Source organism: Rhinatrema bivittatum, chromosome 7 (assembly GCF_901001135.1).
Source record: "Rhinatrema bivittatum chromosome 7, aRhiBiv1.1, whole genome shotgun sequence".
Classification (NCBI taxonomy): Eukaryota; Metazoa; Chordata; class Amphibia; order Gymnophiona; family Rhinatrematidae; genus Rhinatrema; species Rhinatrema bivittatum.
Genome location: NC_042621.1, coordinates 264,267,111 through 264,281,256, shown reverse-complemented (window position 1 = coordinate 264,281,256; position 14,146 = coordinate 264,267,111). Strand labels below are relative to the sequence as shown.

Sequence of the window (14,146 nt, the reverse complement as noted above, 5' to 3'; positions counted from 1 at the left end):
GACCCCCCAGTCATGGAGCGGGATCTGACATGGTTGCACCCTGCAGATCTCACCATAAGAGCACCGTTCTGTGCCCCGGCCCATCAATTGGTTCTTACCACAGACACCTCAATCAAGGGGTGGGGGGGGCCGGCCCATCTGGACCATGTTCATATGCAAGGACTGTGGTTCACATGGGAACATACTCAACAGATAAACCTGCTGGAACAATAGAGCAATAGTGTCCTCCACACATTCAGAAACCTCCTGCGGGGGAAAAATGTCATGATCCACATGGACAACTAGGTAGCTATGTGCTACATAAACAGAGGTGGTCTGGTTCCTGGATCTTGTGTATCGAAGCGGTCCAGATCCTGGAGTGGACAGAGGAACAATCCATCTCCCTCCAGGTGATCTACCTCCTGGTCGTGGCAAACACCATGGCCGACAGAGCAGAAGTTTTCATCCGCATGAATGGGCCCTTCGCCAAGAAGTAGCAGATGAACTCCTTGTGATGTGGGGTCTTCCTTGCATGTACCTCTTTGCGATGGTACAGAAGAGGAAAGTGAAGTTCTGCTCAGTCTACCTCAGCAGGGAACAATTCGCCCAGGATGCATTCCTCATACCATGGATGGAGGGGACTCTCTTATACCTACCCTCAGATTCCACTAATTTCCAGGACGAACCAAAAGTATATTGTGAACGTTGCAGACTTCATTCTAATTGCTCCAGCTTGCTCCAGACAACCTTGGTAAGTCTATCTACTTCGACTCTCCACTGCCCCACTTATTCCCCTGGGGGACATTGTAGTAGATCTCCTAACTCAGAAATGGGGCACCCTCCTTCACCCCATGTACTCCTCGCTACATCTCATTGCTTGGAGGTTGAAAGAGGTTTGAGCCACCTGCACTTGCCAACGGAGGTCCAGGACATCTTGGTATCTTCCAGGAAGATCTCTACCAGGAAAAATTACAAGGGCAAGTGGCACCATTACTTGGCCTGGTGAAGGGGCAGAAACATTAGACCCCCCTTCTCTTGCTCCCCGGAGTTGTTGCTGGAGTATCTCCATTCCCTATATCGGGCAGGTCTAGCAATGTAATCTCTGTGTGGGACCATGTTAGTGCTATCGTTGCGTATCATCACCCGTGCAACAGAGTTCCGGTGTCAAACCACCCTCTGGTCTCCTGATTTATGAAAGGGATTTTGCATTTGAGACCATCTGTGATGAAACTGGCAGTTCCATTCGTCCTCAACCTAGTGCTGGAACAGCTCATGCTCCCTCCCTTCAAACTGCTACATAGCAGCCACATGAAGTATCTAACTTGGAAAATGCTTTTCCTGGTTGCAGTAACTTCAGCGAGAAGAGTCAGCGAGCTGCAGGCATTGGTTCACTACTCCCTGTATCTTCAGTTCCACTATGACAAGGTCACCTTGTGGACACATCCCTCATTTTTACCCAAGGTCATGTCGGCTTTCCTCCTTAATCAGACCATCATGTTGCCAACGTTCTTCCCATGGGAACAACAGAATGGCTGCTCCATACATTGGACTGCAAGATAGCCTTAGCTTACTATAAATATAGGACACACTCTGAGAAGAGGGCTTCTCAACTGTTTGTTTCCTTTAACCCGAATGCACTGGGCCTCCTGGTGGCCAAACAGACTCTGTCCAATGGATTTCTCAGTGCATTCACTTCTACTACACCATGCAAACTGCAAACCTTATCTGGCACGCCTAGGGCTCACCAAGTAAGAGCAGTAGCAGCTTCAGTGGCTCATCTCCACAAAGTTCCATTGCTGGACATTTGTACAGCCGCCACGTGTTCATTGCTGCATACTTTCACATCTCATTACTGTCTTAATGAGCAAGCCTCTTCCAGCGCAGCACTAGGCTTGGCAATGCTACAACCAGTGACAATATAGTGAGGCTGTCCACAACAAAAGTAGGTTGAGCTCAGTGACAATCCACATTGGCAGAACTCAAGTCCCATTTCTGAGTCTTCAGAATGCGCTCACAGCCCTCAGCTGGGGACTCCCAGACAGCATGGCTAATTCAGCCTAGCTATTGATGGGAGAAAAAAAGCAAGTTTGCTTACCATAAATGGTATTTTCCGTAGATAGCAGGATGAATTAGCCATGCTGACCCACCCACCTCCCTGGACAGCCTCTGCATTCTACACTTCACTGGATAAGCTTTACTATAGACTGAGGAGAAAAGATGGCGCTGTGCAGGAAAGGATGCGCAGCCGCACAGAGCCAAAGCTCTGTGATCTTTGTGAAGCTCTGCCTAGGCCACCCTGGAGGACATCCTCAGACAGTATGGCTAATTCATCCTATCTACAGACATCAGCGTTTACAGTAAGCAAACTTGCTTATCACTTGTTTACTCTTTGGAAAAGTACAAAGACCAGGAGAGACACAATGAAGTCACTAGGTAATACATTTAAAACTAATAAGAGAAAATATTTTTTTTACTCGATGCATAATTAAGTTCTGGAAATCGTTGCCAGAGGATATGTTGAAAGCTTAGTGTAGCTGCATTAAAAAAATAAAAATAAAAAGTTTGGACAAGTTTCTAGAGGAAAAATCCATTACCAATTAAGGTAGAGCTGCAGAAATCCACTGCTTATTCTTGGGATAAGCAGCTTGGAATCTACCCCTTGGGTTCCAGCCGGGTACTTGTGACCTGGCTTGGCCATTGTTGGAAACAGGATACTAGGCTTGATGGACCTTTGGTCTAACCCAGTATGGCAAGACTTATCTTTTTATAATCTTTATAGGTATTTTCAAAACAAATAATCAAGTAAACTTGATTTTAAGAAAAGAAACAGCAATAAATTGTTGCAAATTAGACCATAATAAAGGGGAGTTAAGTAAAAAGAAAGTGTCATATAATATAACCAGTATAATCATAAAGGTCTTAAAGTTTTCTGTTTTATGGAGACTTCAAGTGAACTCAGAGATGCTTGATTAGAAAGAAACACATTCAATTGATTCTTTGAATTCTATGATGTTAAATTCCCTTTATACTTAATACAACACTTTCTTGGGAATTTTAATGAAAAAATACTACCCAAACTAATCATTCTTTGCTTAAATTGCAGAAAAGCCTTACATCTTTGAGTCTCTTTCAAAACATCAGGAAAGCGATCTTTAAGACACAAAAAAGGTTTTATGGTCCAATCTTTATTCTTCTCACAAGCATATGTAACAACTAAAGTAGCCCTTTCGATTCCTTCAGAACCAGAATGATCCAAGAATCTGGAAAGGTCACACTCTTCTAGTGGTAAACTAGCTTGAGATCGAGAGGTGCGAGAAGGTAGATAGAACAACTTGACAATAGATGGAAAAACATCTTTAGAAACTTTTAACATATCCGGTGAAATTGTTTTAGCAGTTCCATTGGAGATAGTAAGGAACACTTAGGAAAATTAATAAACCTAAGATTACACTTCCTAATTTGGTTACCCATATTCTCTTAATTTACGATACAATATTTGATTATCCTTAATGAGACAGATGACATTCCTGTAATGACTTAGTTTCCTTGAAGCTTTTATTTTCCTATCCAATACATCTAATATCTCAGTGTTCATCAACCTTGGTAGAAAGACCCCCCCCCCCCCACCCCCCCAAGGTTCCCAACTTTGCATCAATTTTAAACAAAACATTTTTCTCAGAGTTTACTATCACTGTCCATAAAGAATCTAAGGTGACTTCTGCAGGTTTAGTAATCGTAGATTGAGGCACGGTAGCCTCTGTAACTTTATCAGTGAGGGAAGGGGAAGAAGAAGAAAAACCACCCACTGTAGGGAGCTCCCCATCTAGTACGGGAGAAGGCAAAGCAGTAGAAGCACTAGCTGACCTGGACACAGTTCCCATAAAGCTTGAGGAAATTGCCTGCAGTGGAATAGGACCCTCAGGGCTGAGTGAGACTGAAAAATTACTGGGACTGGGGGCAGAAGCCCCTAGTTCCTTTTGACCCTGATTTATCTGGAACATAAGTGTCCAACATTGTCTGGGCAAGGAGAAAGAGGGGTTGATGCCGCAGGTGGGAGCAAACGAGAAGAACCTTTTTGCTTCTTACCCATCACGAGTGTAGGACTCTGAAGAAGAAACTGCTGAGCTCCACTATCAGCAACAAGAGGCGCACCCTTTTGGCAAGAGACTTAGGCGTGCTGGTGATGGCTTGTTACAGGAACAAGCTTCTTATGGTTCCTGGCAGCCCTCCGATGTCATTGGTGGTGGGAAGAGCAGGAACCTCCGGTCAGTGCAGCAGTGATGTAAGGGCTATGAGCAGCAACCCAAAGTCTTCTGTTCTTAAGAGAATACCTGGAATAGCTACCAGGATAGATAGTAGAGGCCATCTCTGTAATAATATTTTAAACATAGTTGGGATTGATTGAGTGCAATGATGGGAACAAGTTTTAAATTGGGTAAGAGATATGGCATGGAGCTGGTGGTGTGTTTTTAGTATGGAAATTTATATGCTTATGTTTCTGAAGTTACTGAAAATCTGTGAGAAAGACAGCTGGCCAGACTGAATGGGCCAGTTGGCCCTTATCCTTCAGTCATTTGCTATATTACTGTGTTAAATTGTTCTTTTCCAAAATGTAGAAGAGATTTTATGCATTGTGGAGAAAAGAACTTTGTACCATTTTGATAAAAGGATTTATTAAGTTTTAACTCTTTTGACAACTGTAAGTATCTTGAAAGCAAAATAGATGCTCTCAGTATGGTGCAGCGTGCATGTTTTAAGGAACAAAAATCAGTGTTACGTTCTTAAGTTAGAAAAGAAAAGTTGATATATCTGGCTTTGATAAATTTTCTTTGAGTCCAGGAGTCAGTGGCTGGAGTTAAGGTGTGGGAAGAGGGGAACCATTTCCAGGGACTTCCATAGTATATTTAGGGTCCCATTTGCTAAAGCTGTCTTCCCATTCTTTGTTAATGGGGAAGAAAACATTTTTAGTAAATCATACTTTTAAATTCAGTTTAGTACATGCCCTACCACCAGTCTCTATCCTTCTTAGCACCAGCCAGTTTGCTAGCAGACCACTACAACAAGCCAGTCATCTCATAACTTGCCATCCCCCTCCCCCAGTTAGCCATCTATTTGCCCAGTCTTTCCCTTTCTATCCCCACCCAACTAGGCATTTGGTCAGCCTGTCTCTCCCATCCTTTCTAGCTAGCTGCAGCTAGTTAGTACTCTTTCCCCTCTGGCTGCTGCTGCCTTTGGTAGAGCTGTTCCCTTTGCTTGGCATCATACAGCTCATAGGGAGTTTGTGCCACATAGTGTCTGAACCCCTGTGCAGGTCTTGTGGTCTTAAGTTTTACAAGACTGAGACCATTTCAGGAGTTTTTACAGTGCACAGTTGAAATGTAGGAGTCTCACCGTGTCAACCAAAGCAAACAGCTTTTCTGTTGGTCGAGGGGGTGTTTCTACATTAGGGCATGAAAGTCCTGTGTGCCATGGTGAAATTTTGGTTGCCATGGTGATAGTGTTCAGGATTTGTTGAGTCCTGTGATATTTACTAGAAAATTGGATGATAAATGTAGTCTTCCATAAAAATATTTTGAAGATCCCATTTCTCTCAGCAGTTTGCTTACATAGTTGCATTTCTTTTTTAATTAGGTTATGACAGAAGGAAAATTTGTTCATAATAATATAGGGTCCATTCTAGAACTACATATCTTATCTTATAATCCTATCACGCTCTACTCAGTTTCAACATTGTATACATGAACAGAATGCACTCAGGCACATATTTTCATAGATATTGACACAATTTCTCTTGTCTGTGGAGCAGCAGGCCGTTGACCAATGTACCAGCAGGGCTCATGAAGTTTCTCCCCGCGAGGCCCCGCTTTCACCCCTCCAGGGGAGCATTAGACCTGAACCATGTTCCATCAGTTTTCCTATTCAGGGCTCTCCTCGAGACGTTTCTCCTCCCCGGTCGCCATCCACATCTCCAAGCTCCTTCTCTGGTTAGCCTTCTGACCCTCCGGAGGACCAACCTGAGCCGGTTTCACCCCCCAAAAGACCTATCCTACTCTAAATTCATGGAGAAAGTGGGTAACAGACTCGGGGTGGAGACCAGAAAGGTGCTAGACCCTTGGGTGGAAATTTTCAGCATTTTAAAGATCTTTGAGATGCCGTTTGAGCCCACAGCCTTGCCCTCGCATGCCGTGTTGGATGCTGTGATGACCAGGGCTTGGGAGTGTTCCTTCTCCGGATCAACAACATCGCAAAAATCAGACCTCAAGTTTTGCATGGGGCACTCCCCATTTTACAGCATGGTCCAGCTCCCCCAGGCATCCATCGTGGTTGAATTGGCTATGAAGAGGGTGAAAAAGACAAGATTGCAGTCTAATACCCCTCCAGGTCGAGATTGCAAATACCTAGATGATTGTGCCAAGCGTGCCTTTCAAGCCGGTATGCTTAATACCAAGATGCAACACCACCAGTTTTATATCACTCGATACCTATACCAGTGTCTCCAGTCTCTTAAACAGTTAGTCACTGCGACTGTGCCAGATGGCAACTCGCCCGAGCAATTCCACAATCTGGAAGAAGGGCGTAGACATTTACTCCATACCATCTACAAAGTGTTCGACACATCTTAGAGGTCCACATCAGGAGCCATCACCGCCAGACGCCTAGTGTGGCTTCGGGCCAGTGCCATCAGGGAGGGCGTGCTCGAGAAACTGGTCTATCTTCCCTGTTTCCCGGACAACCTTTTTGCGCAAGGCAGTGGCCCAATTAAAAGAACAAAATGTGGCGGTCATGTCTCTGACATCACCACAGACCCTTCATCCACAAAGAAGTACTACCCAGCCTACCGGAAGCCCTACTTTCAAAGACATCCATACAGACCATACACCCCCTTCTGCCTGCAGCCTTATCCTTAACCACGGATACAACCTCCCCAATAGTCGCAGATCCGTTCCTGGCAGCATAATCCATGTCAACCTCGCCCTCCTGCAGACAGCAACATGCCCAAAACCCCTCAGGAGTTTTAGAGATGTCTGGGCCACCTCTACCGCTGCCTGTGGGTGGGAGGCTTTCCCAATTCCTTCATTCTTGGGAGGTGATCCCCCTCCGACTGTTGGGTGTTCAAGATCATCAAAGAAGGCTATACCTTGCTTTTCAAATCCACGCCGACCCTTCCCTACTGGATACGGACGAAACAGGTAGACTCGCAGGCCAGCTGTTGCCTTGGGGAAGATATCACCAGGATGCTTCTCCAGCATTCCACCTGCCGAGTACCCGTCAGTGGAATCAAAGGTTCTACTCCTAATACTTTCTCGTCCCCAAGAAATCAGGGGGCCTACATCCAATCCTGGACCTGAGAGCCCTCAAGTTTCTAACCAGAGAGAAATTCAAGATTTCTCTCAAATCCATACTTCCCTTCCTACAGCCCAAATGGATGTGTTCTCTGGATCTCAAGGAATCATACTTCCATATCCCTATGCCCCATATGTCCTGGCGGTACCTGTGCATCCAAGTCAGTGGACGTCACTTCCAGTAGAAGGTGCTTCCCTTTGGCCTCTTGTCAGCCCTGAGGGTCTTCACCAAGTGTCTAGCGGAAGCTGTAGCCCCCTAAGGAAACAGGGAATCCAACTATTTCCTTATCTCGACGACTGGCTGCTGGTAGCCCTTGGATCCCCCTGCCCTATGCAGCAGCCTGCTGATGACAATTCAGTGCCTGGAAAATCTGGGCTTGATAATCAATTATGAGAAATCCCATCTGCAGCCAACTCAGGCCCTACAATTCATTGGAGCCTATATCAGTATAGTTAGGCAGAGCATTCCTTCCCAATGACAGAGCCCTTGCCCTGTGGACCTTGGCCACTCAGCTGCAGAATGCCACGCACGCCTCTGCCTGACAGGTCCTTACCATTCCGGGTCACGTGGCAGCCTCCATCTATGTAGTGCCGCACACCCACCAGCACATGCGCCGCCTGCAGTGGGACCTGAAGACGCAGTGGACACAATTTCGACACCCTTTGTCCCGACAGATCGTCCTCATGCCAAGCATGAAAAAGGACTTGAGCTGGTGGCTGGGCCCGACGGTCCTCACCGGAGGGGCACCCCTTTGTCTGCTGGTTCACCAACTGGTTCTCACCACAGATGCATCCAACAAAGGGTAGGGTGTCCATCTGGACCAGGTTCAGACTCAGGGCTGCTGGTCGAGCTGGGAAATGGGCCAATAGATCAATCTTCTGAAGCTTCGAGCGATCAGAAATGCCCTTCGCACATTCGAGGGCTTCCTCCGGGAAAAGACTGTCATGGTCCATATGGACAATCAAGTAGCAATGTTCTGCATAAACAAAGGAGGAGGGTCTGGTTCCTGGAAGGTGTGCAGGGAAGCGGTACAGATCTTGAAATGGACAGAACCCCAGTCCAACACGCTCCAGGCGACTTCTCTGCCGGGGGAAGAAAACTCCAAAGTAGACAGGCTCAGCAGGATCTTCCACCTTCACAAATGGGAACTCCAACAGGATGTGGCAGAAAGACACTTTCAAACTTGGAGTCTTCCTCACGTCAGTCTCTATGCTACCGAACACAACAGGATCCGATTTTCTCTGTCTACCCTAGCAGCAAGCTCCTAGCACAGAACGCTTTCCTCCTCTCTTGGACGGACGGTCTCCTCTATGCTTACCCCCCCATACTGTTCATCTCATGGACGATTCAGTAGTGTATCGAAGACATGGCCGATTTAATTCTTAAAGCACTGGTGTGACCCAGACAACCGTGGTACATCTATCTGATCCGTCTCTCCGTTGCCCGGCCCATACCTCTCGGTCACAGTGCGGCCTTGCTCTCCCAGGATGGGGGCTCCCTCCTCCATCCCAGCCACTCCTCCCTACATCTTACAGCGTGGAGGTTGAAAGGATAGTGTTAAGCCATTTGAATGTACCTCTGCAAATTGAGGACATCCTAGTATCCTCCAGGAAACTCTTTACCAGGAGGAACTATCAAGGCAAATGGATCAGGTATTCGAAATGGTGTGGTGAGCACTGGGTAGACCCATTTTTCTGCTCTCTAGAACTACTTCTGGAGTACCTCCATCTCCTGTACCAGACTGGCCTGGCCACTGCTGTCAGAGTCCATGTCTGTGCCATTGCAGCATACTATCACCTCCAAAATGGCTCCCCGGTGTCCTGTCACCCATTGATCTCCAGATTTATGAAGGGCATTCTGCGTCCGCCCATCCTGAAACCTCTGGTTCCATGGGACCTTAATATAGTTCTGGAGCAGCTCATGGTTCTCCCCTTTGAACCTTTGGCAGACAGTCACCTGCAGTATCTCTCTTGGAAGGTCCTCTTCCTTGTAGCCTTCACCTCTGCCAAACGGGTTAGAGAGTTGCAAGCCCTTGTTCACTATTCACCATACCTAGAATTTTATCATGACAAAATGACTTTGCGTATGCACACCATGTTCCTACCCAAAGTTGTCTGCTTTCCACCTTAACCAGACTATCACCCTGCCGACTCTCTTTTCTGAAGACGTACAAGACAGATAGCGACAGGCAGCTTCATAGGTTAGACTGCGAGCGTGCCCTGGCTTTACTACAAGCGCAGAATGCACTCGGAGCATAGGGCTTCCCAGCTTTCATCTTCTTTAATCCCAATGCCCCGGGACTTCCGGTATCCAAGAGAACTCTTACATCCTGGATTTCCCACTGCATTCAATTGTTACAAAAAGAAATCAGAGACCCTGGCTGATTCCCCAAAGGCCCACCAGATCCAGACTATGGCGGCGTCCATAACCCATCTGCAAGAGGTGCCTATACTGGACATTTGCAAAAGCTGCAATGTTATCCTTGCTGCATACCTTCACTTCCCATTACTCTTTGACCAGCAAGCTGCTGCAGATGCAGCGATGAGTAGGTCCATTCTTCAATCAGGGATGACTTAAAGTGACTGTCCGCGTCAATGGACCGGATTGAGTGCACCTCTTTTCTCTCCTGGAGGATATTCCCACTCCCCACAGATCTGCTGCAGCGCTCAACCCTTTCAGCTGGGGGAACTCCCAGACAGCAGGGCTAACTCATCCCTGCTTATCTATGGGAAAAGAGCAAGTTTGCTTACCATAAACGGTGTTTTCCGTAGATAGGATAAATTAGCCATGCTGACCCGCCCACCTTCCTCAACGGTCTCTGCATTTGTCTCCATGTAAGCTTTGAGACAGACTGAGGCAAGATGGGAGCCGCAGGGAAAACGTCAGCAGGTGCACACAATCAAGAACTTTCTGCACTTAGAGAAGCTCCGCCACCTGGCTGCCCAGAAGATGTCCCCAGACAGCATGGCTAATTCATCCTTCTATCTACAGAAAATACCTTTTACGGTAAGCAAACTTGCTCTTCCTCTCAGCAGTTTGCTTACATAGTTGCATTTCTTTTTTTAATTAGGTGATGACAGAAGGAAGCTTTGTTCATAACAATACAAGCCGTTAAGCCCGTTAAAACGGGCTACATCCCTCTGTCTCTCACCTCCCCCTCATTCTCTCTCCCCTACCTCCCTCATTCTCTCTCCCCTACCTCCCTCCCACCCACTCACCCACTCCTCCCCAGCCTCCCTCTCCTCTCACTCAGTCCCTCCCTCCCACTCAGTCTCACTCACTCCCTCCCCCTCTCTCCCTCTCACTCACACTCAGTCCCACTCACTCTCCCTCCCTCTCCCTCAGTCCCACTCACTCCCCCTCAGTCCCACTCCCTCCCTCCCTCTCCCTCAGTCCCGCTCACTCCCCCTCACTCAGTCCCTCCCCCTCACTCAGTCCCTCCCCCTCACTCAATCCCTCCCTCTCACTCAGTCACTCCCTCCCACTCTCTCTCTTCGTCCCTCCCACTTAGTCCGTCCCTCCCTCCCTCTCTCTCTCTCCTCCCTCCCTCGCTACTGGCCGCTGCCGCTGCCGCCGCCCGCTGCCGCCACCGCCGCCCGCTACCGCCGCCCGCTACCGCCGCCACTGCCGCCCGCCGCTACCGCCTCCGCTGCCGCCCGCCCCCGCTGCCGCTACCGCCACCGCCCACCGCCGCCGCTACCGCCCGCTACCGCTGCCCGCTGCCGCCATGTTTTTTGGTTTTTTTTGACGCTGCCTAAGACTGACGTGCTCGCCCGCACATGCGCAGTAGAGCTGCTCTCTACTGCGCATTTGTGGGCACGTCGGTCAAGCTTCATTTATCTAGTTAGATAGAGTCTATTCTAGAACTAAATCATATATAATCCTATCACGCTCTACTCAGTATCAGCATTGTATACATGAACAGAATGCACTCAGACACACGTTTGCAAAATAAAGGATACTATAGCATTGTCCAGAATGATAGTTTCTTAAATCACTGCAAATAGTGATTCAGTTGAGCTGTTCATTTAGTATTTTCCAAAAAAATGTTCACACATGGTTTGATTCTCTTGTATTTCTAATGCATCTTTGTTCCTTACCAATCTCATAGAATTTTTTGAAGTTGTAAACAGACATGTAGATTAAGGTGAGCTGGCTGACGTAGTGTATTTGGATTTTCAGAAGGCATATTACAGTCACCTATGAGAGACTCCTCGGGAAATTTCAAAGTCATGGGGTAGGAGGCAGTGTTTTGTTGTGGATTGATAATTGGTTAAAAGGTTAGAAATGGAAGGTATACTAAATGATGATTTTTCCAAATGGAGAAAGGTCATTAGTTGAATACCATAGAGATTGGTACTGGGACCTGTGCTGTTTAACATTCATAAATCTAGAAAAAGGAATAACAAGTGAGGTGATCAGATTTGCAGATACATAAAATTATTCAAAGTTGTTAAAACAGCAGCAGATTGTAAGGAACGGGAGGAAAGATCTTGAGACTAGGAGACTGAGAAGTTAAATGGTATTTATTTTTTTTTATTTATTTTAAGTCTTTTCTATACCGTTGTTTGGTGGGGACCGTCACAACGGTTTACATTAAGGCACATAAAAGTAATGATGCTACAATTTGTCAGTTTACATAGGTGCCATAAGGTTCGGTAACATAGTTTATCAATGCTAGTTGTTAAATGTGATTAATCATGTCCATGTCTTTCCTTCTCAGTTTTAATTACAGAGCTAATTTTACAAATGTAACTTATCCATTAATAATGGTGTGCTATATCTTAAAAACTACACACTTAGTGAATTTCTGCAGTGTGTATGGTTGTTTAATTGTTGGTGCTTTGCCCATCCTTGGCTTCTATTCTCCCTTCTCTTTCTGGAAGGCTTGTTTAAATAGCCAGGTTTTCAAACCTTTTCTAAAGGTTTTGCTGTCTCTTTGTAGTCTTAAATCCAAGGGCATGGAGTTCCATAGTATGGGTCCTGCAAATGATAGTGCCCTCTCTCTTACTTGTGTTAGTCTTGCTGTTTTGACTGATGGTATAGTCAGGAGGGCTTTGTTTGCTGACCTTAGGTTTCTGTTAGGGACGTGTACTCGGAGGGCTGTATTTAACCAGTCTGCATTTTCGTTATGTATTAATTTATGTATGGTGCACACTGTTTTGTAATGGATTCTTTCTTTGATCGGAAGCCAGTGTAGTTCAACCAGTGTTTCCGTGATATGTTCTCTTTTGTAGATAGCATTTAATGTGGAAATGTGCAAAGCGATAAACACAGGGAAAAATAATTCCAATTTACAGGTACACGATGCTGAGTTCTATATAGGAAAAGGAACTTGGAGTCCTTGTGGACAATATGTTGAAATCTTGTGCTGAGTGTGTGGTGGTGGCAGCAGTCAAATAGCAAATAGAATGTTAGGAATGATCCAGAAAGGAATGGAGAATAAAGCAGAAAATTTCATATTGCCTCTGTATTGAGCCACAGTGCAACCGAACCTTGAGTGTAGTGTGCTGTCTAGTTGCCCCATCTCCAGAAGAACATGGTGGCAACAAAAATGATAAAGGGGATGGAACATCTCTTCTATGATGAGAGACATTGCAGGCTAGAGCTCTTCAGCTTGGAAAAGAGAAGGCTGAGGAAGTCATGAAAGAAGTTTTATAAAATCATGAATGGTTGGTATAGGTAAATAAAGGATGGTAATTTTACCTTTTGCAATAATTTTAAAACAAGAGATGTAACTAACCATCAGCAGATTCAAAATAGATCTTAAAAAGTACTTTTTCACTTGATGTCCTGTCAAGCTGTGGAATCTGTTGCCAGAGGATGTGGTCAAGGCAACAAGCATAGCAGGATTTAAAAAGGTTTAGGTAAGCTTCTGCAGGAAAAGTTCATAATACATTACCTGGTAAACTAAAGAATATTATCCCTAGGAGTACATAACAGGAATTGGATCTACTTTATGGGATCTGCCAGGTACTTGCAACCTGGCTTGGCTACTGTTAGGGACTAGATGCTGATCTCAATGGTCATTGGTCTGTTCCAGCATAACAATTCTTATGTTCTGTAGAAAATAATTACTCTGAGAGCCATTTAGTTCTCAGAAGTAATTGTAGAACAATAGATTTTAAATACTGTTGTAGTTACACATTCAATTTACAATACTAAGTGTTCATTCCATGTTTTTCAGGTTTTGAAAGTATTCTAGAAGGACTGTTTGGACCTGGACTATTAAAAGATCTCAGCTTATTTAAAGGTATACTCTTTTTGTTCTGCTTTGCTAATGACAGAAGCTTATACAGTCCTATTTCTAGAAAATGTATATGTTACCTTGGTGATTTCTGCATTTTTTTCTCCAGGCAATGTTCAGTTTCATATTGGCTGAAATTGCTAATGAGCACATTTTCGTCTTCATATAGCTAGAGGTATTTTTATTTGCTGTTGTATTAGAAGATTGGGAGTAGATAAAGGTAAATTGTTTCCATAGCATTTATTAATTTATAAAATGTGGTTAAGAATATACTGTTTAAAAATATATTTTCCTACACAAGCTGTATCTTGCATTGATGTGTTGCGAAACAGGAATTTAATTTTGGGTGAGTGTATTAAGACCTGTTGTAAAATATGGATTATTAAGATCTAATTGGCTGTCATTCTGATTTACAGATTGTGAGCCTGAAGCCGTTTCTGATTGGTCTTTTGATGAAAATTGTCTTTTTTGCTGCTTGAGAAGAGAAAAAGTTAAGGTAATCTGAATTTTTGTTCCTGATGAACCGTAAAAATGTTCATAAGTGATACATGCTTGGTATAGTTTTCATTATAGAAA

General features: G+C 45.2%; 1 protein-coding gene across 2 annotated transcripts in view; it reads left to right on the top strand.

The window, feature by feature from the left end:
- Positions 1-14,146, top strand: part of LCOR (ligand dependent nuclear receptor corepressor) — a 459,578-nt gene that overhangs the window by 246,048 nt on the left and 199,384 nt on the right. For both annotated transcript variants that reach the window (XM_029610175.1, XM_029610177.1), the window contains exons 2-3: positions 13,511-13,576; positions 13,987-14,066. In XM_029610175.1, coding sequence (XP_029466035.1) covers positions 13,511-13,576; positions 13,987-14,066 — 146 coding nt within the window. The remainder of the gene's footprint in view (positions 1-13,510; positions 13,577-13,986; positions 14,067-14,146) is intronic.